The sequence below is a fragment of the Selaginella moellendorffii genome, unplaced genomic scaffold, assembly GCF_000143415.4.
Source record: "Selaginella moellendorffii unplaced genomic scaffold, v1.0 SELMOscaffold_90, whole genome shotgun sequence".
In the NCBI taxonomy this organism is placed as follows: domain Eukaryota; kingdom Viridiplantae; phylum Streptophyta; class Lycopodiopsida; order Selaginellales; family Selaginellaceae; genus Selaginella; species Selaginella moellendorffii.
Window position 1 is genome coordinate 407419 of NW_003314351.1, and position 24398 is coordinate 431816.

Genomic DNA, 24398 nt, shown 5'->3' on the forward strand with positions numbered 1-24398 from the left:
CTAAGCCCAAGTTCCATTCCATGCTAATTGGTGGAATACCCATATCCTTGCGTTATGCCACCGGTATGCTGAAATAGCACCAAACTCCATTTGGCTCCGTTTTGTATGCTGGTCCTAGCATAGGGATGTTGGATACTCTAGAACTGTTCCAAATCATTTTGTGCTCTTATCCCTTCACTCCTTGGGTTGTATGCTTAGGAGTCGTTCCATACTCCAGTGCCATTGCTCCTTGGTTCCATGTTTGGAAGTTTGGCACCATTCCTTCATTTAATGGCCTAAGGCCTTGAAATTTGGGTTCCACACAACTATCCTTTAGACACATGGCATGTGACACGTGGCACATGACATGTCACACATGGAGGGTTTAGAGGGTTTAAATTCTGCTTCTGTGGTTATCCTATGGTAAAGCACCATAGGATAAAGGGTAAAAATCACATGCGCTACAAATGGTCAAGCAAAAGCAACAAACAAAACATTGAAGACCATCCTCAAGAAAGTCATCAATGATTCCGGCAAAGACTAGGATGAAAAACTTCTTGACGTACTTTGGGCCTATCGAACTGCGTATAAAGTCACCACCGACATGATGCCATTAAAACTCGCCTTTGGAACAGAAGCCATCACGCCAATTGAATTCATCGTCCCGAGCATGCGAGTCACCGTCAAGTATAATCTCAACATGCAATTTGAGAAAGGCTTCAACAACTCGAATGTCTTGACGAGCTTCAACCCAACGCCCTCTAGACACTTCACACCATCCAAAAACAGCAAAAAGCTCAGCATGATCGACAAGCATCCCGGCACAACATTCCGAAATACAGCATCAACGATCATGTTCTCTAGTACCAAGGACCCATCAGCCAAACTCCCAAACATGGAACCAAGGAGCAATGGCACTGGAGTACAGAACGACTCCCGAGCATACAGCCCAAGGAGTGAAGGGATAAAAGCACGGAATGACTTGGAACAGTTCTAGAGTATCCAGCATCCCTATGCTAAGACGAACACACAAAATGGAGCCAAATGGAGTCTGGCACTATTTCAGCATACCGGTGGCATAACGCAAGGATATGGGTATTCCACCAACTAACATGGAATGGAACTTGGGCTTAGACATAAGTTGGACGCAGAACAAAAATAGGCACACAAGCAAGAGTGAGACTATGCCTCAGGTTGGTCAACCATGCCCGAACTACCCACTATCCCTACTATACATTTGGAACCCCCTGAAATACAACGTCAACGATCATATTCTCTGGTACCAGGGACCCATCGGCAAACTCGGCTGGAAACTCCACACCAACTGGAAAGGACCTTTCAAAATCATTGCACTCTACCCCAATGGCACTGTCAAAGTCAGCACACTCGCTGAAGACTTCACTGAGATCGTCAACCTCAACAAGCTTCGACCATATCACGTTGTTCAGCATCAGCACCTCAGCAAATTTCCAACCAGAACCGACAAACATCTTGAAACCAACAATCGACAATCACCGGTAGCCAAACTTTAACTCAACCCAGTTAGACGCAACTCAACTCGACTCAACACGAACTCATCCACCAACTTCAGCAACAAACAGTAGCAAAAATCTATAAGTTCCAAGCTACCGTTGGATCAACACCACCTCAGCAGATATCAACAGTTGAACTTGAGTTAACTTCATCAGCAATATCCACCATTGATCTTCAATCAAGCCAAGTCAAACCAAATCAATTCGGTCAACAAATCTCTACCATTTATCACCAGCAATCGAGCGCCACATGATCAGCCTACCAACAGGTCTCAAGAACCCTAACAGGGCAAGCACTTTGATCTGAAGAGAAAGATGCCAGCTCATCCACCCTGGCACCTCAGATACGTCACACACCATATTCCTAGGCTTCCCAGCAACGACATAGCCACTTGGCTCAAGGACAATGGATTCTAGCTCCAGCCATCAACAAGCCGATTATCTGGTCGAATATCAAGATGGTTCCTTTTACTACAAGAATACAACTTCGAAATCGTCCACAAACCCGGCAAAAATCACTAGCAAGCAGATTATTACAATTATCAACATGTCTAAGTGCACATACAAAAGGGTCTGGGAGAATGCTCTAATCCTGAATATTACTGTCCGCATGGTTTCTCACCACACCTCTTCAACATTTCTCCTCCATAGTACGACTGTTAACTTAACGTCGACACGGGGGACAATTTCAGAATCCAATCGCTTCAATCTCCTTGTATTGTCCACAGCCAGTGTCAGACATAGTGCAGCCTTCTCTTTGCTTAATCTTTGTTAAATTATAATTGGAGAAAATGTGATCTAAGCCAGAATTTCTTTCTTGCTTTCTTACTTTATTCTGATTCATGTTGTGTTCCCATTGTACTTCTAAATTCACAAAAGACCTGCTCGTTCTTGCGCCTCTATTTGACGTCGATGCTGGCGACCAAGATACTTTTCCAGCCCAACCTCAAAGAATCGGTTTCTTCAAGGACCTGCCCTACTTTCCTATCGATCCAGAGGAAGATACAATATTTCTCCTACACTCCATCACAAATTGCATGGCGAGTAACTTCGGACATTGACACCGGCCCCTCCAAGGAGGGACATTCCTTATTCATTCATAATAGTAATGCCCATAACTAGTTTCAGCAACTAGACTAGACAGGCAGAGCGATACCCCCTGCAGCGCAGAGATCAGCTCCGGTGTTGCGATCGTAGAGACTGCAGCCCTCTTTCATGTCCTCGCAGCTGCGGCGTGCATTCCTGCAAGACTGCAGGGTGGTGCCCTGAAAAGTTACAGACTTGGTACAAATGGACACTCTGGGCAGGCAAACGAGGGCGCAAACCCCCATGGGGTCTTCAGTAGGCAGGCAGGTGCTGTTTGCGGATGGATTCTCCAAGTAGATGCAACCGGATTTCCCGAAGCAGCAACCACAGTTATCTTTGGAGACCTCGGCATTGCAGACCTCCACAATCGAATCAAGCTTACACTTCCTTCCTGCCATGAGCTCTATCGGAGAGGGCTGAGCTTCCTGAACATAATGAACAAGGCGGTTACCTTGATCTGTGCCCTGCTGCTCCAGCCGCGGGATGGGGTCACCGTTAACGATGTTGTAGTAACCGCATCCAGGTTGTCGGGGTGGGAGTTTTCCCTTGAGCACCTTGATGCCTGATGTTGGGAATCCTGATGAAGGCAATGGGCATACGGCCAACTTCGGACCTTGGCACTCCCGGGTACAAGCCCTTGAATCACCGCCAATGCAAGTGACTTGTCCTGAACCAGGTTGCAGATAGACACAACCTTTCTTCAGACTACAGCAGTTGCTGCAATCGGTATAGGTGAGGTCACCATTGCAAACCTCGACGACACCACCTTGAGCAGCTGCAAGAACAGGAGTCCGAGTTAGAATCGAACATACAAGTGGAGATCTCTCTCACAGGATAACGAGGCCAACAGAAGAAGAACGAGCACGGGGAGATTGCCGCTTCCAGCCATACTTCTCTATTGCAGATCTGATGGGCTTTTGAAGTCCAGCATTGGTGCTTTAGAAATGTTCAAAACGTGTGTCCTTGACACAATGGATATCTTAATGCAGTAAGATAAGCCCTCTCACCACGGATGTGACGGGCGAGCTGAATGTCCTTTGGCAATGCCAAAGGACATCTAATGCCAAATTGGCATTAGATAGTGGCTTGCTTTGCGAAGATTCACCGGTAAAATGCGGGAACAATGCCCAGTCTCAGCACAAAAACAAATATCAGCTCCAGTGTTGCAAACGTAGAGATTGCAGCCCTTGATAGAATGAGCGGACCGAAGCTGGAGAGCCTAGGCCTGAAAAACGATCAGGCACGGTTGCAAGGGTGCAGGGTAACAAGTTGCATACGGTGGCAATTTATTTTGGAAAAATGCTCGTCTCGACCATTTTGATTTTTTATATTCATTTTCTGATATTGTCTGTATTGAAAACATATATGCCACTAGCAACCCTTGTACCAGGGGTGCTACCCCGATCGATTTTTTGCTCTTAGGCAGGGAAAGCTGGATTACTCCTGTGTTGAGAGCTCATAAAATAGAGTAAATGGCAGCATCTGTTAGAACTAAGCTGAACATGCACACAACCAAGGCAGGTAGCTCACTGGTAGAGCACCTGGCACCGGTGTAGAAGGTCCTGCCTGTCCAACCATTTTCCAACAGCATCCATCCCTCCAGCTGGCTGAAAGTTTGGATCCCAGGACCATTTTGCACTAACAATGCAAACTTTAATTGAACCAGGCCATGGGGAAGAGTCAACCATTGAACCCAATCATGATCAATAACAAGGACTCGACGCAAAGAGTTTCTTCAATTCTCATATTGGTGTTGGTACAGTGGTTCACATTGAGTTGGTAGCTTCCCAGACAACTTGTTTGGTTGCTGCTAAAGTTCCTTGATGGAACACTGCCTTCAAACCTGTTGTTGGTCGCATTGGAGCTGAAATTTTTGGAAGGCTCACCCGAGAAGATGGCCTCCCAGTTTGTTGGAGTTTAACAGAAGTATGCTCGGAAAGCTGAGAGGAATGCTGCCTTGTAGGTGACTAATATCTGCCGAATCTCAGGAGAGCTGAACAAGCTAGAAGCAGTTAGAGAGTTCCTAATCCCTGCAAGCTGGAATAGTTGGTTTATGAATATCTATCAAATCCATCAAATCCAATGCACCTTCACTGAAAATGTCAACACAGTGAGCCATTTCCTCCAAACACAGTAGGTGTAATGGGACCAATGTTGTACTTGGCACTGTCCATAAACCATGGCTACAACAAAATAGCAATCGTTGGCATTGCTTTGGCTTGTACATGTGATCTGAAATATGTCCTGCCAGCCCACGAGAGAACGAGCTTTTTAAATGCTTGAAAACGTTTACTGTTTGGAACGTACATAGGATGAAGTTATCGCCTCTGACGGTGAATCCAAAGCCCTCTCTCCAGATTGTCGCGAGTTTTACAAGTTCCCAGCAAGACACAACCTCACTGGCTGGACGAATCCAGAGCATGGCCCGTGGTGATTCGGCCTCTTTTGTTTTGCGTGGTTTACTCCCAAAGCCGGAGATCAACTTTCATGCTGGGAAGCTGGCCGGTGTAACCTTGGGGACGGTGTCTGGTGACGAGTTATTGCAGGGGCCGAGCCTGACCGAATCAACTGGTAAGCTAGAAGTTTTTTTCGTATTTAAGTATTCGCTGACTGATACTTTATTCCAGCGGCTTCGACATGGTCCGTAGCCAACGCCACGGCATTTGGACAGTGGATACAGAGCAGAGGCTCCATCTCTCCCGTTGCATCCGGCTACGTCATCTCCGGCCCGACCACAGCTCTACGAGCCGAGGTTGTTCATGTTTCCATGGAGGAGGAATGGCCGAGGACGCTCCAGAACGGTCTCGTAGCACACTTCGGCTCCTCCAAGGCTCGAGACAGGAGATGCAAGGGATGCGTCTGGGTGGGAATGGCTTGTGTGACAACGCCGGTAGTAGCAGCAGTGTGGGCACAGGGAAGCCAGGGAGCAGCAGCGGCATCAAGCTGCAAATCCGCTACGTTCTAGAGCAACTTGGAGCGGAATTTTATGGCCTCTCGTGGCTGACCATCAGTCCCATGTATCTCCACCGGCATCCAGTGCTGCCTTACCACTGCGGCGTAGTGCTGCGGCTGGAGAAGCTACTGTATTACCCGAAGGCACCACCGCCGCCGCCGCCGCCGCCGCCGTTATGATTATGTACATACGATGTTTAAAACGATAGTATAAATATACGTATTCTTATTAAGCAAAGGGAAGATTAAAAAAAAAGAGTTTAGCCTTTGTTCTTTAACCATCTCTTCTTGTTGAGCATACAATGGCGGACTCAAGGGGCTCTTTTCCAGACGTATCACGCTAAACCAGTTAAAGACCGATCGATGCTTAACCTCACAACAATGCACAGCCATATTTCTTGCTGATATCGGTTCTAAGCCAAGGCGCATTGGCCAATGTCGCATTGCTGGATTCCTACCACTTTCGATGAAACTGCATTCTCTCTCGATCAGCCAAAACACCAAGCTATCTTTTAAAATAAAATAATAGAAATTATAAGAATTAAATTTCAGAGGATACCCAACAAAGTAGGAGTAATATAATTGTTGATAATCTTGGAAGAAACCTCATAAAAATGTTAAACCATCAAAAGATAAATGTGCACTTGGATTATCACATAGTGTACCATTTTGTGTTCCGCATCCACATAATATTGGATTGTTGCAATGGAAATCATCTCCTGGTGCACTGCAACAAGCCACTTTATAAGTTTTAAATCCATATTGATCCATATTTCATAAGCTCAGTGCGTGCAGAGAACCAATCAAAATAGTATAGTTCAATATCATCGTTCTGATTTTTAATATCATTCACGATATCCAAAATAGCTTAATAATATTTGTATATTGCATACCCCCAATATCAACAAACTCTTATAAATAGCCACGAGAACAATCTTGACGAGGAAGATTCATCACCAGAAAATGTTTGGCACCAGAATTATATAAATCCATAATACTAGATTTAATGCCAGCCACCACAGATGGAATTGATATTTTCCATATTGCATACCATAATTAGGATTATTACCAATATAATAAAGTGCTTTATCTTTATGAAGTTGTAATATTGTTTATGTCATAGAAAACCTGAAACTTGCGTAGATAAAACATGAGAACAGAAGTATTATAATACTAGTTGGACGAACAGTCACTCCAAATTCAAGCCCATAAAATAAGTTCCATTGTAAGTCAAGCTAGGACGCTCAAAATCTCCAAGCTTGAGAGAACAAGCTAGATAATCAATACAAATATATCCATCCCCTGTGGCTTTTCCAAGTGTCACTCAATATGGCAAATTTCCAGAGAGACTAAAAGCGCCAGCAGCAATTGCTTCAAGGTTGCGGTTGCCAGTATCAGAGAGTGAATCAGTAAAGCTAAAGATTGCTGAGGAACACAAGTGCCATTGAATTTTTTGGCACTATCACCACCTTTGAATCAAGGAGAATTGAAAAGAATGAACGGAAAGCCATGGAAAAAACAAAAAAGACTTGATGAAAACAATGACCTTATATATGCCATTTTTATCTGAAATGTTGATATTTTTGTGGGAATAATCTTTAAAATATATATTTCTTTCTATACTAGTAACATAGGATTAAATGGCGATGGCGTTCCAGGACAAAACGTAATAGTTATATAATAGATACCCTTTTCCCATGTCAGCCTTTCTAAAGGCTGCCATTCCAAATGCTACAAAATGACCACTATCCGCTAGCTAGAAAAGTTATTTGTACGATGATGATCATGTCAGTGTTACCGGTTCATAAGTGTGGATAACAATACATATGCTCCTCCCTGCTCTGGATTCATCCTGAATACCATGTTTGCAGCACGGCCCCCGTTCTGTAAGACTCTACGGCTGGCCCAAGCAAGCTAGTCCACTCCAAAACATCTGGAAAATATGGCAGGTTTGCAATGGCCTCATTGAGATGCCCTGACCGGCCCAACAGATCCACAAAGCATCGATTGGCTCCATTCCATAGTCTGCTACCACTGAAGCAAAGGCACTACCTTCCTCGCCTCACATTTCCAGTATGGCTGCAAGCCACCAGACCCAAAACAAAGCACGTCAAGTCCGGGAGGTGGAGTGTCTTTAGAGAACCAAACAGTTCCAATGCCTCAAATGAGCTAGGGCTACCAGCATCCCGGCATATGAAACCATGTCAGGCACGGGAATCAGGGCCAGCAGCTTCAAATCTCTGCCCAGATGCCCATTACCGGCATATGCTGTCAGCACAGTATTCCACGTGGCAGATTCGTGTTGGGGGAGACTTACAAACATTCTTATGGCCTTGGTCAGATGCCCATGCTGAGAATATGCCGAGAGCATTGTGTTGAAGGATAGGAGGCCTTGCTCTGGCACGGGGTTGAAGTTGTGCTGTATCTCCTCGATTCCGTACGCCACACTTGCTTTTCAAGAGCAGCATTGTGGTCCATGACACAAGATCCCTCTGTGGCATTTTCTCAAACACGCACGTTGACTGCTCTATGCAACTGTGACTGGCATATGCCGCAAACATTGAGTTCCAGGAGACAATGTCCCTAAAAACATGGTTGTTGTGCATGAAACCAGGCTTCTTTCTGGCATCTCTTCTAGGAAGTTTGTAGATTCCTCTACACGACCGGCACGGGCATACGCTGCCAGCATGCCATTCCACGTCGCCACATCAAAGGAATACTGCCAAACAGCTGCTGGGAGAGATCCAGCCGTCCATTCTCGGAGCATGCCGCAGACTCGAACATCTTGACGCACTCTTGCATATGCCCAGTCCGGGCATATCCCGCCAAGGGCACATTCCAAGGCATGACGCTCTTGTGGGGCAAAGATTCTCTGGGCTTCCGCCAAAACCCCGTTCAGTACGTAGGCATTGAGCAGGAGATCCCAGGAGAAGGAATCTTTTCTGGGGAGCGAGTCAAACACGCGGCGGGCATTAGAGACAGTAGAGCACCTCCCGTACATCTGGATGAGCTTGTTGCAAAGGAAGATGTCGCCGCTAGTGATGGATTGGATCCTGGAGTGAGCTTGGAGAGCTTGAGATGGAGTTGCACAGCAATGGATGAGCTCCAAGCACCCAGTCATTCTTTCATTCTTTGTGAGTTTAGGGTTTTAGAAGGAAGCAATGCTCCAGCAGCGGGTGAATGCGCTCACGGGGGAGAGCGAATGGATTCTCGTTGGCGATGGAGGCGACGGCGGCGATGCGAGCGATCCCCTGGCAGAGAGCTCGTATCTTGACATGCTGAATGATCGCGCCAGGAACAGGGCATTCTCTTCAGCAATCGCGAAGCTCGGCCGCCATGGCCATGTCCTGGACATTGGGTGAGGCTAGAGAGATCCTTCTTTCGTTTCCTGAGCTCGTTCTTGACAGTGCTGGCACTGGGCTCTTGTCGCTCATGGCTTGGCGGGCAATGGAAGAGCAGTGCCAGGTGACTGCTTGCGAATCTTTTCTTCCAATGTACAAGCTGGCTCGCAAAGTTTGCCGAGACAATGGGACGATGGGAGCGATCAAGCTGCTCCATATGGGCTCGGATGAGATCAAAGTCGGGGTGGACATCTCTAGCAAAGCCGATGCATTGGTACGCTAAGTCTGTACACATTCTTCTTCTTCGTTTCCTCTGGACTCTTTGTCTCTCCAGGTGTGTGAGATTTTAGACTCGGAGTTGCTTGGAGAAGGGATCATTCCAAGTCTAAGGCACGCTCATGAGCATTTACTCCGGCCTAATGCTGCCACAGTGCCATATCGAGCTACTGTGTATGCCCAGGTATATAGCAAAGTCTTTTTTCTTAGCTCAGTGTTGAGTTTACTTCTTTCTCTTAGCTAGTCGAGAGCGACTTTCTCTGGAGATTGCACGACCTTCAAGGGGTAGAAGACCGGCTGCAGGACGGATTGGCTTTCGCTCCCAATGATTTCTACTCTTACTTCAAGCACAGACAGCATGCGTTTCACGTTGATGAAATCCCCGGTATGAAGCTGGTAATTTAGTAGAGTTCTCTTACAAGTTACCAAAACCCGTGGCGCTGCAGCTTTCCGAGCCGTTTGAGGCCTTCGTTCTTGACTTCTATAGAGCTCCAGATGTGCGTGGAGAATTTAATCAAGCCGTGCATGTCAACTTCTCTGGGACTGCTCACGCAATAGTTTCATGGTACGAAACTTGCTCGGATTCGCTACTTCTTGGTTCGCTTTCTTCTCTGATTGAACTTGACAAGGTGGGTGCTGCAGCTTGACAAAGATGGCCTGGTTTGCTACTCAACTGCTCCTCGTTGGATCTGAGGTTTGTTTTCCTGTTTGATTCTTTGAGTAACTCCGCAGATTTGTGTTCTCAGGGGCAAGCGCGTGGTGTGACCATTGGAAACAATGTGTGTGGTTTCTTCCTGGACAAGGTGTTTCGGTGGAGGAGCAGTCGGAGCTTCGCGTCGTAGTCAGCCATGATGAAACGTCAGTGCGGTATGACATCAATGGTGTACGCTGTAATAGTTCAGCGTCTGGTTTCGAGCTGAGCCTACAAAGGTGTCGCATGCTTGGTGACGGTAGCAGGCGTTCTATCATACAGTCTGCCATTCAAATAGCTGTAAGTGTGTTTTGAATCTGTGAGTACGATTGTTTCTTTTTCTTTCTGTCCAGCTTGGAGAACGAGAACTTGGAAACTGTCTCATTCTGGATGACGGCCTGATGAGCGCCGTGTGTGCTCTATCTACAGTGCATGGATCCTGCCATGTGGCTGGTTTGTTTCCAGGCTGTAGAAGAGATGGCTTGAAGTACTTGGAGAGCGTCGCGAGCAAGCTGTCTACTATACACAAAGACGTCAAGCATCTCACTGGGGACGATTTCAAGGGGCATAAAGTATACAGTCTTGCAACTCCATTGGATATGGACGGGTTTCTTTCTTTTCGCGACAGGTGGATGTTCTTCTAGGGGAGCCTTATTACGCCACGTACGAGCATGCGTTGCCGTGGAAGCAGCTTCGGTTTTGGTTCGTTTTCGTTTCGTTTTCTAAAGAGTTGGAAGTTGTTTTAAAGCAGTGAGAATCCAGGTACGAGAGAACGACGCTAAGTCCGTTGCTATCAGAGAACCCTATTATAGTTCCCTGCTTTGGAATTCTCTATGGGATGGCTTGTCATCTTCCTGTAAGTTGATTATTTTCTCTGCAGTGACTTTGGTTTCATGTTGGCTAAATCAGGATTTGTGGCAAAGCCGCTGTCGCCTTGAAGAAGTCGATGGCTTTGATCACAGGTCATTGACAAAACCGTTTTCGCTGCTCGAGTTCAACATGCGTGAGGAAATTCAGAGTCTAAGTGGATTTGCAAAGGTTATTCAATTCTGTCCTCTTTGGTACCACTTAATGTTTTCTGCTACTTTTGCACAGGTTAGCGTTGTAAAGACTGGGCTCTGCCATGGAGTTGTCCTGTGGATGGACTGGGTGATGGATCCCGAGAACAAGGATTTGGTACTTTCAACGGGACTTTTAAATCCAAGTGAGTAAGATTCTCTCCATCTCATCTCAAGGAGTTTCGTTTTACGTCTAGGCTGGAAGCAGGGCGTCAAGCTTTTCCGAAAGCCACTGCAAGCCACGGAGACTTTAGAGCTCAACGCGTCCTTCGATTCACAGACTGGAGAGATCAGCATCACTCGCGTGGTCTGAAGCCACAAACTCTTCTTTGCATTTAGGAAAACTTTTAAATCAACATCAGGTAAATTCCAAACATATAGTTCCTATCTCTTGTGCTTCAAGTTCTTTGTTTGTTCGTCCTTGAAGTGTTGTTGAGCCTGAAGTAAACAGCGTCATACCGGATGCTCTTGATGTACGGTAACTTCCGCCACCTCGCAGTTGCTGAATTATACACCACCAAAATCTTGTTCTCTTCCTGTTGCTTTTCATCAAGTCCTTCCTCGTTTGCCATTTTCTCTCCTCTTGCTCCGGAGCCATGCTCTTCTCTCCAGGCTGGTCTTCCTCCCACTCCTCTTCGTCTTCCTCGTCATCGTCATCGTCATAAGGCAGAGCTCCAGCACCACCACTCCATCCACAACATTACACGCCCGGAATCCATATCCGCTCCCATCGCCCAAAAACTTCTTGGGCACATCCACGATCCAGCACTTTGTCGGCCCGAGAATGGCTGCGCTGCGATCAAAGTGCCAGAAGTCGAGAATCTTGCGCCGCACAGCACAAACTGGTGGTGGTCACTGTCGTCAACCAGAGGCCGCTCGATCCCTTGCTGGGAGAAGAAGGAGCCGGCATCCACTTGCCCGACTCCCAGACGCCGCGCAGCGCGTCGTGATCCCGGCACGACTCGACGACGCTCACGTCCGACTCCTTCCATGCGCTGTTAGCTCCGCGAGTCGAAAGCTTGGACCTGGACGATGCTCTGGAGGAGATTTTGCTGCTGCATGGCGGACACCATGTGACCGTAGCGGAGATAATCACTCGATTGCTGGCCTAAGTTCATGGAGTAGCGAACGATCTTGAAGTCACCACTCGAAAGAACACGCAGCGCCAGCAGTAGCCGTTTCACCACGTGCCACGTGTTGGTTACCCCAGCGAACCAGGCCCTTTTGAGCGGCGCGACATTGTCAACCGGAAAGGTGGCGGCCCAAGAGTTATGCCACGATGACTTTATCTTAGAAAAGGTAGATTTAGATATGGAATGTTCTAAACTCAAACTTGTGTTTTTTTTAGGCTCTGCCTCTTTTTGGGCTGCCGCCCATCGCCGCTACATTTGCTGCCGCTGAGGTTGTGCTGCGCCTTCGTCATCTCGATTTCATCGCTGCTGCATTTGTTGCCGCTCTCGATAGCCGTCTTGGGGTCCTCGTGCTGCGCCCTCTCCATGGCCTTCTTGAGGTCCTCGTGCTGCGCCCTCGTCATCTCGATTGCGCGCAGGTCGTCGCCCGCTTCGTCGCCGGGTAACTCCAACTTGTGCGCTCTCCCCTTCTGCAGCAGCTCCTGGATCTCGAACACCTGCATGCAGCGGCGGACGGTGATCAGTGCCACGATTGGCAGCAGCGCTGCGATGGAAATCCACGCCAGGAGGAGGGATTTGGACTTGTAGGTGGATTCTCCCTGAATAACCGCGAGCACCTGGAGACCACGCTGCGTGATCTGGACTTGGTCGGCGTGGAGTCCCCAGGTCACGAACTTCGCCTGCCTCTGCATTTCTGTGCCCATCATGGCGATGACAGCCGAGTAGGAGACGATGGCCAGCAGCAAGTTGGCGATCAACAGCAGCGGTCTTGAGGTAGCGGGTTTTCCTTCTCAAGTTTTTTGAACGAAGGCGACTTAGCTGTGAATTTGTGAGTGGCTTTGTAGTAGCCACCACGGCGATGAAAGTGCTGGGAAGAGCGATGGCTGCCACCCAGAAATCCGTGGCGGCTCCTTGTTCCAGGTTGAGAGCCGAGCTGTGAGCTTGGATGTACAGGTTCTTGAGCTGGAAGAGGTATGCTTCAAGGATACCGTCGGAATCTATGGTATCATTGAAAGATGGGATGAAATCGGTGCCTGCCAGGCACATATCTCTCGCTGCTGGCACCACACAGTCGGTAAGGCCTTGGACATTGTTTATTTCTGAAAAGTTTGTGTCGTTCCTCCAGGATGCCGGAGGTGGATATAATCGGTGGAACAGCGATAGCACGTCTGTTCGGTTCCCATTGCCTTGGACACACAGGTAGCCTTCGCCATCGGCGCTAGAGTTTGAGCATGCAACAAAGTTTCCCGTCGAGCCAGACGCTAAAACAGGTGTGTGTACTTGTTGCTCGCATTTGCTGATATTGTCTTCCTCTCCTAGAAAATTTAGTGGCTGCTCCATTCCCAAAACCCGGCAGTATTGCTTGCTACTTGTGCTGTTGAATTTGTCGTCCATTTGATAGCATCTCTCCACTGCATAGTAACCCGCGTCAGAAGCTTTCTTCACGACAGCTTTTATGCCCAGTATTGTCTCGGCCTGCACCCTCTGGGCCTGCACCCTCCAGGCCTGCCCCGCGGTTGAAATTTCTGGTTGCTTTTGGGACCTGCTCATACCATCATATCCGTCCATCATATCTGGGATATCTTGTCGGGACCTGCTCGTAGTACTACCAAGTACATCCGTCACAGCTATATCTTTAGCTATGTACATTAAATTACGTCTAGCGCTGGTTTTACTGTCAGTCCTCGTCTTGTTTGAGCAGGAGATAAGTGTGCCATCTTGAAAGCTTTTGATTTTCACATCCGAGCTGTTGAGCAACTTGACTTGGCGGCTGTTGCTGGAGAGCTCGAGAATTCTTGCTGTTAAAGAGTTGCTAACTGTCTGGCTAAACTTATCTTCTCCATTCTCTTTAGAGGTTCTTATGGACTCGGACACCTCCCAGACTGTTCTAAACGCTGGCTTCTCCCCGATCGTAGTGAGTATGACTGGAGCCACACTGTCGCAAGCCTTACTGTCATCTTTGTTGTTGTCGCCAACACACAAGTAAGCCAGGATCCATACTGTGACACGCATCGTTCCCAGGCTCTTGATGTGGTCGACGGACTGGTACTCTGCAATGGCTGCTCCCCTCGTGCCTAACAGACCCTTCTTCTGCCTGATCTCCGATTTAGCCCGATCCGTCAGATTTTGGTCTTCGTGCCCAAAATCGCAGCGTGACTGGTTGTGTACAGCGCCAACCATGTACCGGAGAAAGGCCTCGGGACGCCTGTCCTGGAGGGGGAGGAACTGCCACCATACCTGTTTGTGGAGGGAGTCGCCGCTCATTCTCAGGATCGCCGTGGAGCTGTCCACCTCCGACAGATCGCCTTGCTGCACAGAAATCAGTGCGTGTCCATGGCACGAGAAGAGAACAAGAATGCAGGCCGAGAACACAAGCAACTTCATCTGCGGTGTAAGGCTACGCAGAGAACCCATGGCTTGGTGTCTCAATTATAAAAGCAAAGTTACAAAGAACTTTGAATATTTTAAGTGGTTTGTGGGGGATATGGAATGAGAAGATGCTTTCACACTGAGATTGAGACTGCAAATGCTTTCACACTGTTCCCAGGGATGGACGTGGTTAAGTTCCTGGTATTATAGAAATCTCATGAAAACAAAGTTAAAACAACTTTGAATGTTTTCATTCATCATAAATTGTTTATATGGTTTACTAGTGCCCGCCACGAAGCATGAGATGAGACTACAGATGCTTTCACGGATGGACGTGGTTAAGGTCCTGGCATTATGAAAATCTTATAAAAGAAAAGTTACAAACAACTTTGAATATTTTCAGTGGGCATACGGAAAGACAAGATGCTTTCACCCTGTTCCCAGGCTGCTTGAAGGGATGGACGTGGTTAAGTTCCTGACGCATTGTTCTTGTTCTAGAAAAAATGTATTCGACTCTTTTGTACTATGGCTGATTGATTGGACCATAATTCAATACAAGACAGCCTATTGTCATTCACACTTTAATGTTTTGACAAACACATGGACTTGGGTGATTTGTAAATTTTTGCAGTGGGTGAAGTTGGGTGAACTTGATCCACTAGAAGTTGGGTGAAGTGAATTTGGGTGGTGAAGTTCACCATTGCACTTACAAGCATCAAGTCTCAAGGTTCTCTTTCACGCTGGTGTTGTTCTTCCACAGGAAGTATAGGTTCTTCGACACTAGCAAATTCTAGCCCACATCTTCTCCAACACAATCCTCTACTCCAATTATGTCAGGAGGAGCCAGAGGAAGTGGACTTCCACAATGATGAAGTATTTTATGCTTAACAGGTTTAGTGATCCAGATGCACACTTGCAAACTTTCTTTATTTCTAAGATAAATAATGAGAATTCAGATGTGGAGCGGTTGTGGTTACAACAGAGGATGGAGCAGCCGAGTGGCTAGGCATAGTAGAACAAAACACCATTCACAGATTGACCAACCCTAAGAGTGGCTTTTCTCAATCGCCAGCTCCTCTAGTCATATTAAGTATTATTGTCAAGGATTGCCATTAGAGATAGAATCTCACATGAAAATTCAGAATCCAGCGCCTTTGGAGGAAGCAATCCAACACACCTCAAATTGGGAACAAGCAAAGCTTTTGATTGCAAGGTATGCATACAATGCCTCTCTATAGTGGAGTCTCTGAAGTTTCTAGATCTATAGTAGATTTGAGAGCCTAGGATTGTTTACTTCAGTCTTGAGAACAATGGATTATAGCAAGCAGCCTTATTCATTCATAATAGTAATGCCCATAACTAGTTTCAGCAACTAGACTAGACAGGCAGAGCGATACCCCCTGCAGCGCAGAGATCAGCTCCGGTGTTGCGATCGTAGAGACTGCAGCCCTCTTTCATGTCCTCGCAGCTGCGGCGTGCATTCCTGCAAGACTGCAGGGTGGTGCCCTGAAAAGTTACAGACTTGGTACAAATGGACACTCTGGGCAGGCAAACGAGGGCGCAAACCCCCATGGGGTCTTCAGTAGGCAGGCAGGTGCTGTTTGCGGATGGATTCTCCAAGTAGATGCAACCGGATTTCCCGAAGCAGCAACCACAGTTATCTTTGGAGACCTCGGCATTGCAGACCTCCACAATCGAATCAAGCTTACACTTCCTTCCTGCCATGAGCTCTATCGGAGAGGGCTGAGCTTCCTGAACATAATGAACAAGGCGGTTACCTTGATCTGTGCCCTGCTGCTCCAGCCGCGGGATGGGGTCACCGTTAACGATGTTGTAGTAACCGCATCCAGGTTGTCGGGGTGGGAGTTTTCCCTTGAGCACCTTGATGCCTGATGTTGGGAATCCTGATGAAGGCAATGGGCATACGGCCAACTTCGGACCTTGGCACTCCCGGGTACAAGCCCTTGAATCACCGCCAATGCAAGTGACTTGTCCTGAACCAGGTTGCAGATAGACACAACCTTTCTTCAGACTACAGCAGTTGCTGCAATCGGTATAGGTGAGGTCACCATTGCAAACCTCGACGACACCACCTTGAGCAGCTGCAAGAACAGGAGTCCGAGTTAGAATCGAACATACAAGTGGAGATCTCTCTCACAGGATAACGAGGCCAACAGAAGAAGAACGAGCACGGGGAGATTGCCGCTTCCAGCCATACTTCTCTATTGCAGATCTGATGGGCTTTTGAAGTCCAGCATTGGTGCTTTAGAAATGTTCAAAACGTGTGTCCTTGACACAATGGATATCTTAATGCAGTAAGATAAGCCCTCTCACCACGGATGTGACGGGCGAGCTGAATGTCCTTTGGCAATGCCAAAGGACATCTAATGCCAAATTGGCATTAGATAGTGGCTTGCTTTGCGAAGATTCACCGGTAAAATGCGGGAACAATGCCCAGTCTCAGCACAAAAACAAATATCAGCTCCAGTGTTGCAAACGTAGAGATTGCAGCCCTTGATAGAATGAGCGGACCGAAGCTGGAGAGCCTAGGCCTGAAAAACGATCAGGCACGGTTGCAAGTGTGCAGGGTAACAAGTTGCATACGGTGGCAATTTATTTTGGAAAAATGCTCGTCTCGACCATTTTGATTTTTTATATTCATTTTCTGATATTGTCTGTATTGAAAACATATATGCCACTAGCAACCCTTGTACCAGGGGTGCTACCCCGATCGATTTTTTGCTCTTAGGTAGGGAAAGCTGGATTACTCCTGTGTTGAGAGCTCATAAAATAGAGTAAATGGCAGCATCTGTTAGAACTAAGCTGAACATGCACACAACCAAGGCAGGTAGCTCACTGGTAGAGCACCTGGCACCGGTGTAGGAGGTCCTGCCTGTCCAACCATTTTCCAACAGCATCCATCCCTCCAGCTGGCTGAAAGTTTGGATCCCAGGACCATTTTGCACTAACAATGCAAACTTTAATTGAACCAGGCCATGGGGAAGAGTCAACCATTGAACCCAAGCATGATCAATAACAAGGACTCGACGCAAAGAGTTTCTTCAATTCTCATATTGGTGTTGGTACAGTGGTTCACATTGAGTTGGTAGCTTCCCAGACAACTTGTTTGGTTGCTGCTAAAGTTCCTTGATGGAACACTGCCTTCAAACCTGTTGTTGGTCGCATTGGAGCTGAAATTTTTGGAAGGCTCACCCGAGAAGATGGCCTCCCAGTTTGTTGGAGTTTAACAGAAGTATGCTCGGAAAGCTGAGAGGAATGCTGCCTTGTAGGTGACTAATATCTGCCGAATCTCAGGAGAGCTGAACAAGCTAGAAGCAGTTAGAGAGTTCCTAATCCCTGCAAGCTGGAATAGTTGGTTTATGAATATCTATCAAATCCATCAAATCCAATGCACCTTCACTGAAAATGTCAACACAGTGAGCCATTTCCTCCAAACACAGTAGGTGTAATGGGACCAATGTCGTACTTGGCACTGTCCATAAACCATGGCTACAACAAAATAGCAATCGTTGGCATTGCTTTGGCTTGTACATGTGATCTGAAATATGTCCTGCCAGCCCACGAGAGAACGAGCTTTTTAAATGCTTGAAAACGTTTACTGTTTGGAACGTACATAGGATGAAGTTATCGCCTCTGACGGTGAATCCAAAGCCCTCTCTCCAGATTGTCGCGAGTTTTACAAGTTCCCAGCAAGACACAACCTCACTGGCTGGACGAATCCAGAGCATGGCCCGTGGTGATTCGGCCTCTTTTGTTTTGCGTGGTTTACTCCCAAAGCCGGAGATCAACTTTCATGCTGGGATGCTGGCCGGTGTAACCTTGGGGACGGTGTCTGGTGACGAGTTATTGCAGGGGCCGAGCCTGACCGAATCAACTGGTAAGCTAGAAGTTTTTTTCGTATTTAAGTATTCGCTGACTGATACTTTATTCCAGCGGCTTCGACATGGTCCGTAGCCAACGCCACGGCATTTGGACAGTGGATACAGAGCAGAGGCTCCATCTCTCCCGTTGCATCCGGCTACGTCATCTCCGGCCCGACCACAGCTCTACGAGCCGAGGTTGTTCATGTTTCCATGGAGGAGGAATGGCCGAGGACGCTCCAGAACGGTCTCGTAGCACACTTCGGCTCCTCCAAGGCTCGAGACAGGAGATGCAAGGGATGCGTCTGGGTGGGAATGGCTTGTGTGACAACGCCGGTAGTAGCAGCAGTGTGGGCACAGGGAAGCCAGGGAGCAGCAGCGGCATCAAGCTGCAAATCCGCTACGTTCTAGAGCAACTTGGAGCGGAATTTTATGGCCTCTCGTGGCTGACCATCAGTCCCATGTATCTCCACCGGCATCCAGTGCTGCCTTACCACTGCGGCGTAGTGCTGCGGCTGGAGAAGCTACTGTATTACCCGAAGGCACCACCGCCGCCGCCGCCGCCGCCGCCGTTATGATTATGTACATACGATGTTTAAAACGATAGTATAAATATACGTATTCTTATTAAGCAAAGGGAAGATTAAAAAAAAAGAGTTTAGCCTTTGTTCGTTAACCATCTCTTCTTGTTGAGCATACAATGGCGGACTCAAGGGGCTCTTTTCCAGACGTATCACGCTAAACCAGTTAAAGACCGATCGATGCTTAACCTCACAACAATGCACAGCCATATTTCTTGCTGATATCGGTTCTAAGCCAAGGCGCATTGGCCAATGTCGCATTGCTGGATTCCTACCACTTTCGATGAAACTGCATTCTCTCTTGATCAGCCAAAACACCAAGCTATCTTTTAAAATAAAATAATAGAAATTATAAGAATTAAATTTCAGAGGATACCCAACAAAGTCACGCTAGGAGTAATATAATTGTTGATAATCTTGGAAGAAACCTCATAAAAATGTTAAACCATCAAAAGATAAATGTGCACTTGGATTATCACATAGTGTACCATTTTGTGTTCCGCATCCACATAATATTGGATTGTTGCAATGGAAATCATCTCCTGGTGCACTGCAACAAGCCACTTTATAAGTTTTAAATCCATATTGATCCATATTTCATAAGCTCAGTGCGTGCAGAGAACCAATCAAAATAGTATAGTTCAATATCATCGTTCTGATTTTTAATATCATTCACGATATCCAAAATAGCTTAATAATATTTGTATATTGCATACCCCCAATATCAACAAACTCTTGTAAATAGCCACGAGAACAATCTTGACGAGGAAGATTCATCACCAGAAAATGTTTGGCACCAGAATTATATAAATCCATAATACTAGATTTAATGCCAGCCACCACAGATGGAATTGATATTTTCCATATTGCATACCATAATTAGGATTATTACCAATATAATAAAGTGCTTTATCTTTATGAAGTTGTAATATTGTTTATGTCATAGAAAACCTGAAACTTGCGTAGATAAAACATGAGAACAGAAGTATTATAATACTAGTTGGACGAACAGTCACTCCAAATTCAAGCCCATAAAATAAGTTCCATTGTAAGTCAAGCTAAAATCTCCAAGCTTGAGAGAACAAGCTAGATAATCAATACAAATATATCCATCCCCTGTGGCTTTTCCAAGTGTCACTCAATATGGCAAATTTCCAGAGAGACTAAAAGCGCCAGCAGCAACTGCTTCAAGGTTGCGGTTGCCAGTATCAGAGAGTGAATCAGTAAAGCTAAAGATTGCTGAGGAACACAAGTGCCATTGAATTTTTTGGCACTATCACCACCTTTGAATCAAGGAGAATTGAAAAGAATGAACGGAAAGCCATGGAAAAAACAAAAAAGACTTGATGAAAACAATGACCTTATATATGCCATTTTTATCTGAAATGTTGATATTTTTGTGGGAATAATCTTTAAAATATATATTTCTTTCTATACTAGTAACATAGGATTAAATGGCGATGGCGTTCCAGGACAAAACGTAAGTTATATAATAGATACCCTTTTCCCATGTCAGCCTTTCTAAAGGCTGCCATTCCAAATGCTACAAAATGACCACTATCCGCTAGCTAGAAAAGTTATTTGTACGATGATGATCATGTCAGTGTTACCGGTTCATAAGTGTGGATAACAATACATATGCTCCTCCCTGCTCTGGATTCATCCTGAATACCATGTTTGCAGCACGGCCCCCGTTCTGTAAGACTCTACGGCTGGCCCAAGCAAGCTAGTCCACTCCAAAACATGGCAGGTTTGCAATGGCCTCATTGAGATGCCCTGACCGGCCCAACAGATCCACAAAGCATCGATTGGCTCCATTCCATAGTCTGCTACCACTGAAGCAAAGGCACTACCTTCCTCGCCTCACATTTCCAGTATGGCTGCAAGCCACCAGACCCAAAACAAAGCACGTCAAGTCCGGGAGGTGGAGTGTCTTTAGAGAACCAAACAGTTCCAATGCCTCAAATGAGCTAGGGCTACCAGCATCCCGGCATATGAAACCATGTCAGGCACGGGAATCAGGGCCAGCAGCTTCAAATCTCTGCCCAGATGCCCATTACCGGCATATACTGTCAGCACAGTATTCCACGTGGCAGATTCGTGTTGGGGGAGACTTACAAACATTCTTATGGCCTTGGTCAGATGCCCATGCTGAGAATATGCCGAGAGCATTGTGTTGAAGGATAGGAGGCCTTGCTCTGGCACGGGGTTGAAGTTGTGCTGTATCTCCTCGATTCCGTACGCCACACTTGCTTTTCAAGAGCAGCATTGTGGTCCATGACACAAGATCCCTCTGTGGCATTTTCTCAAACACGCACGTTGACTGCTCTATGCAACTGTGACTGGCATATGCCGCAAACATTGAGTTCCAGGAGACAATGTCCCTAAAAACATGGTTGTTGTGCATGAAACCAGGCTTCTTTCTGGCATCTCTTCTAGGAAGTTTGTAGATTCCTCTACACGACCGGCACGGGCATACGCTGCCAGCATGCCATTCCACGTCGCCACATCAAAGGAATACTGCCAAACAGCTGCTGGGAGAGATCCAGCCGTCCATTCTCGGAGCATGCCGCAGACTCGAACATCTTGACGCACTCTTGCATATGCCCAGTCCGGGCATATCCCGCCAAGGGCACATTCCAAGGCATGACGCTCTTGTGGGGCAAAGATTCTCTGGGCTTCCGCCAAAACCCCGTTCAGTACGTAGGCATTGAGCAGGAGATCCCAGGAGAAGGAATCTTTTCTGGGGAGCGAGTCAAACACGCGGCGGGCATTAGAGACAGTAGAGCACCTCCCGTACATCTGGATGAGCTTGTTGCAAAGGAAGATGTCGCCGCTAGCCCAGTCATTCTTTCATTCTTTGTGAGTTTAGGGTTTTAGAAGGAAGCAATGCTCCAGCAGCGGGTGAATGCGCTCACGGGGGAGAGCGAATGGATTCTCGTTGGCGATGGAGGCGACGGCGGCGATGCGAGCGATCCCCTGGCAGAGAGCTCGTATCTTGACATGCTGAATGATCGCGCCAGGAACAGGGCATTCTCTTCAGCAATCGCGAAGCTCGGCCGCCATGGCCATGTCCTGGACATTGGGTGAGGCTAGAGAGATCCTTCTTTCGTTTCCTGAGCTCGTTCTTGACAGTGCTGGCACTGGGCTCTTGTCGCTCATGGCTTGGCGGGCAATGGAAGAGCAGTGCCAGGTGACTGCTTGCGAATCTTTTCTTCCAATGTACAAGCTGGCTCGCAAAGTTTGCCGAGACAATGGGACGATGGGAGCGATCAAGCTGCTCCATATGGGCTCGGATGAGATCAAAGTCGGGGTGGACATCTCTAGCAAAGCCGATGCATTGGTACGCTAAGTCTGTACACGTTCTTCTTCTTCGTTTCCTCTGGACTCTTTGTCTCTCCAGGTGTGTGAGATTTTAGACTCGGAGTTGCTTGGAGAAGGGATCATTCCAAGTCTAAGGCACGCTCATGAGCATTTACTCCGGCCTAATGCTGCCACAGTGCCATATCGAGCTACTGTGTATGCCCAGGTATATAGCAAAGTCTTTTTTCTTAGCTCAGTGTTGAGTTTACTTCTTTCTCTTAGCTAGTCGAGAGCGACTTTCTCTGGAGATTGCACGACCTTCAAGGGGTAGAAGACCGGCTGCAGGACGGATTGGCTTTCGCTCCCAATGATTTCTACTCTTACTTCAAGCACAGACAGCATGCGTTTCGCGTTGATGAAATCCCCGGTATGAAGCTGGTAATTTAGTAGAGTTCTCTTACAAGTTACCAAAACCCGTGGCGCTGCAGCTTTCCGAGCCGTTTGAGGCCTTCGTTCTTGACTTCTATAGAGCTCCAGATGTGCGTGGAGAATTTAATCAAGCCGTGCATGTCAACTTCTCTGGGACTGCTCACGCAATAGTTTCATGGTACGAAACTTGCTCGGATTCGCTACTTCTTGGTTCGCTTTCTTCTCTGCTTGAACTTGACAAGGTGGGTGCTGCAGCTTGACAAAGATGGCCTGGTTTGCTACTCAACTGCTCCTCGTTGGATCAGAGGTTTGTTTTCCTGTTTGATTCTTTGAGTAACTCCGCAGATTTGTGTTCTCAGGGGCAAGCGAGTGGTGTGACCATTGGAAACAATGTGTGTGGTTTCTTCCTGGACAAGGTGTTTCGGTGGAGGAGCAGTCGGAGCTTCGCGTCGTAGTCAGCCATGATGAAGCGTCAGTGCGGTATGACATCAATGGTGGTGTATGCTGTAATAGTTCAGCGTCTGGTTTCGAGCTGAGCCTACAAAGGTGTCGCATGCTTGGTGACGGTAGCAGGCGTTCTATCATACAGTCTGCCATTCAGAAAGCTGTAAGTGTGTTTTGAATCTGTGAGTACGATTGTTTCTTTTTCTTTCTGTCCAGCTTGGAGAACGAGAACTTGGAAACTGTCTCATTCGGGATGACGGCCTGATGAGCGCCGTGTGTGCTCTATCTACACCGCATGGATCCTGCCATGTGGCTGGCTTGTTTCCAGGCTGTAGAAGAGATGGCTTGAAGTACTTGGAGAGCGTCGCGAGCAAGCTGTCTACTATACACAAAGACGTCAAGCATCTCACTGGGGACGATTTCAAGGGGCATAAAGTATACAGTCTTGCAACTCCATTGGATATGGACGGGTTTCTTTCTTTTCGCGACAGGTGGATGTTCTTCTAGGGGAGCCTTATTACGCCACGTACGAGCATGCGTTGCCGTGGAAGCAGCTTCGGTTTTGGTTCGTTTTCGTTTCGTTTTCTAAAGAGTTGGAAGTTGTTTTAAAGCAGTGAGAATCCAGGTACGAGAGAACGACGCTAAGTCCGTTGCTATCAGAGAACCCTATTATAGTTCCCTGCTTTGGAATTCTCTATGGGATGGCTTGTCATCTTCCTGTAAGTTGATTATTTTCTCTGCAGTGACTTTGGTTTCATGTTGGCTAAATCAGGATTTGTGGCAAAGCCGCTGTCGCCTTGAAGAAGTCGATGGCTTTGATCACAGGTCATTGACAAAACCGTTTTCGCTGCTCGAGTTCAACATGCGTGAGGAAATTCAGAGTCTAAGTGGATTTGCAAAGGTTATTCAATTCTGTCCTCTTTGGTACCACTTAATGTTTTCTGCTACTTTTGCACAGGTTAGCGTTGTAAAGACTGGGCTCTGCCATGGAGTTGTCCTGTGGATGGACTGGGTGATGGATCCCGAGAACAAGGATTTGGTACTTTCAACGGGACTTATAAATCCAAGTGGGTAAGATTCTCTCCATCTCATCTCAAGGGTTTTCGTTTTACGTCTGCGCTGAAAGCAGGGCGTCATGCTTTTCCGAAAGCCACTGCAAGCCACGGAGACTTTAGAGCTCAACGCGTCCTTCGATTCACAGACTGGAGAGATCAGCATCACTCGCGTGGTCTGAAGCCACAAACTCTTCTTTGCATTTAGGAAAACTTTTAAATCAACATCAGGTAAATTCCAAACATTCAGTTCCTTGCTCTTGTGCTTCAAGTTCTTTGTTTGCTCTTTCATG

General features: G+C 47.1%; 6 protein-coding genes across 11 annotated transcripts; 2 read left to right on the plus strand and 4 right to left on the minus strand.

Annotated features, from left to right (window-relative positions):
• Positions 1-2549: 2549 nt before the first annotated feature.
• LOC9660824 lies at positions 2550-16702 on the minus strand. Of its 4 annotated transcripts, none has more exons than XM_024662479.1 (3): positions 16574-16702; positions 15745-16517; positions 2550-2599 (listed from the first exon to the last, which is right to left on the minus strand). In XM_024662479.1, the coding sequence occupies exons 1-2, from the start codon at positions 16629-16631 to the stop codon at positions 15793-15795; spliced, it is 783 nt and encodes a 260-aa protein (XP_024518247.1). In that variant the 5' UTR covers positions 16632-16702; the 3' UTR covers positions 2550-2599; positions 15745-15792. The 4 variants fall into 4 exon arrangements, with proteins under 4 accessions (XP_024518247.1, XP_024518248.1, XP_002988767.1 ...); XM_024662480.1 differs by lacking the exon at positions 2550-2599 and having other exon boundaries at positions 15685-16133; positions 16194-16517; XM_002988721.2 differs by lacking the exon at positions 2550-2599 and having other exon boundaries at positions 15685-16145; positions 16194-16517.
• LOC9660822 lies at positions 2557-3557 on the minus strand. Of its 3 annotated transcripts, none has more exons than XM_024662482.1 (3): positions 3429-3557; positions 3049-3372; positions 2557-2988 (listed from the first exon to the last, which is right to left on the minus strand). In XM_024662482.1, the coding sequence occupies exons 1-3, from the start codon at positions 3484-3486 to the stop codon at positions 2648-2650; spliced, it is 723 nt and encodes a 240-aa protein (XP_024518250.1). In that variant the 5' UTR covers positions 3487-3557; the 3' UTR covers positions 2557-2647. The 3 variants fall into 3 exon arrangements, with proteins under 3 accessions (XP_024518250.1, XP_024518249.1, XP_002988765.1); XM_024662481.1 differs by having other exon boundaries at positions 2557-3000; XM_002988719.2 differs by having other exon boundaries at positions 2557-3372.
• Positions 7397-8670, minus strand: LOC112341794 (pentatricopeptide repeat-containing protein At4g02750-like). Its single transcript, XM_024662512.1, has 3 exons — positions 8109-8670; positions 7709-8000; positions 7397-7583 (listed from the first exon to the last, which is right to left on the minus strand). Exons 1-3 carry the CDS (start codon positions 8668-8670, stop codon positions 7397-7399), a joined length of 1041 nt encoding a protein of 346 aa, XP_024518280.1.
• Positions 8588-11452, plus strand: LOC9639026 (protein arginine N-methyltransferase 7). Its single transcript, XM_024662513.1, has 14 exons — positions 8588-8907; positions 8957-9164; positions 9225-9350; positions 9407-9562; positions 9613-9731; positions 9796-9854; positions 9913-10157; positions 10211-10429; positions 10486-10559; positions 10620-10713; positions 10767-10895; positions 10953-11061; positions 11124-11277; positions 11343-11452. The coding sequence occupies exons 1-13, from the start codon at positions 8711-8713 to the stop codon at positions 11252-11254; spliced, it is 1866 nt and encodes a 621-aa protein (XP_024518281.1). The 5' UTR covers positions 8588-8710; the 3' UTR covers positions 11255-11277; positions 11343-11452.
• A 4004-nt stretch (positions 16703-20706) lies between the features above and the next one.
• On the minus strand, positions 20707-21679 carry LOC112341795 (pentatricopeptide repeat-containing protein At4g02750-like). The gene is made up of 3 exons (XM_024662514.1): positions 21238-21679; positions 20858-21129; positions 20707-20757 (listed from the first exon to the last, which is right to left on the minus strand). Exons 1-3 carry the CDS (start codon positions 21677-21679, stop codon positions 20707-20709), a joined length of 765 nt encoding a protein of 254 aa, XP_024518282.1.
• A 69-nt stretch (positions 21680-21748) lies between these two features.
• On the plus strand, positions 21749-24128 carry LOC9639028 (protein arginine N-methyltransferase 7). Its single transcript, XM_024662515.1, has 11 exons — positions 21749-21963; positions 22013-22406; positions 22467-22607; positions 22669-22787; positions 22852-22916; positions 22969-23216; positions 23270-23488; positions 23545-23618; positions 23679-23772; positions 23826-23954; positions 24012-24128. The coding sequence occupies exons 3-11, from the start codon at positions 22548-22550 to the stop codon at positions 24126-24128; spliced, it is 1125 nt and encodes a 374-aa protein (XP_024518283.1). The 5' UTR covers positions 21749-21963; positions 22013-22406; positions 22467-22547.
• Positions 24129-24398: the final 270 nt, after the last annotated feature.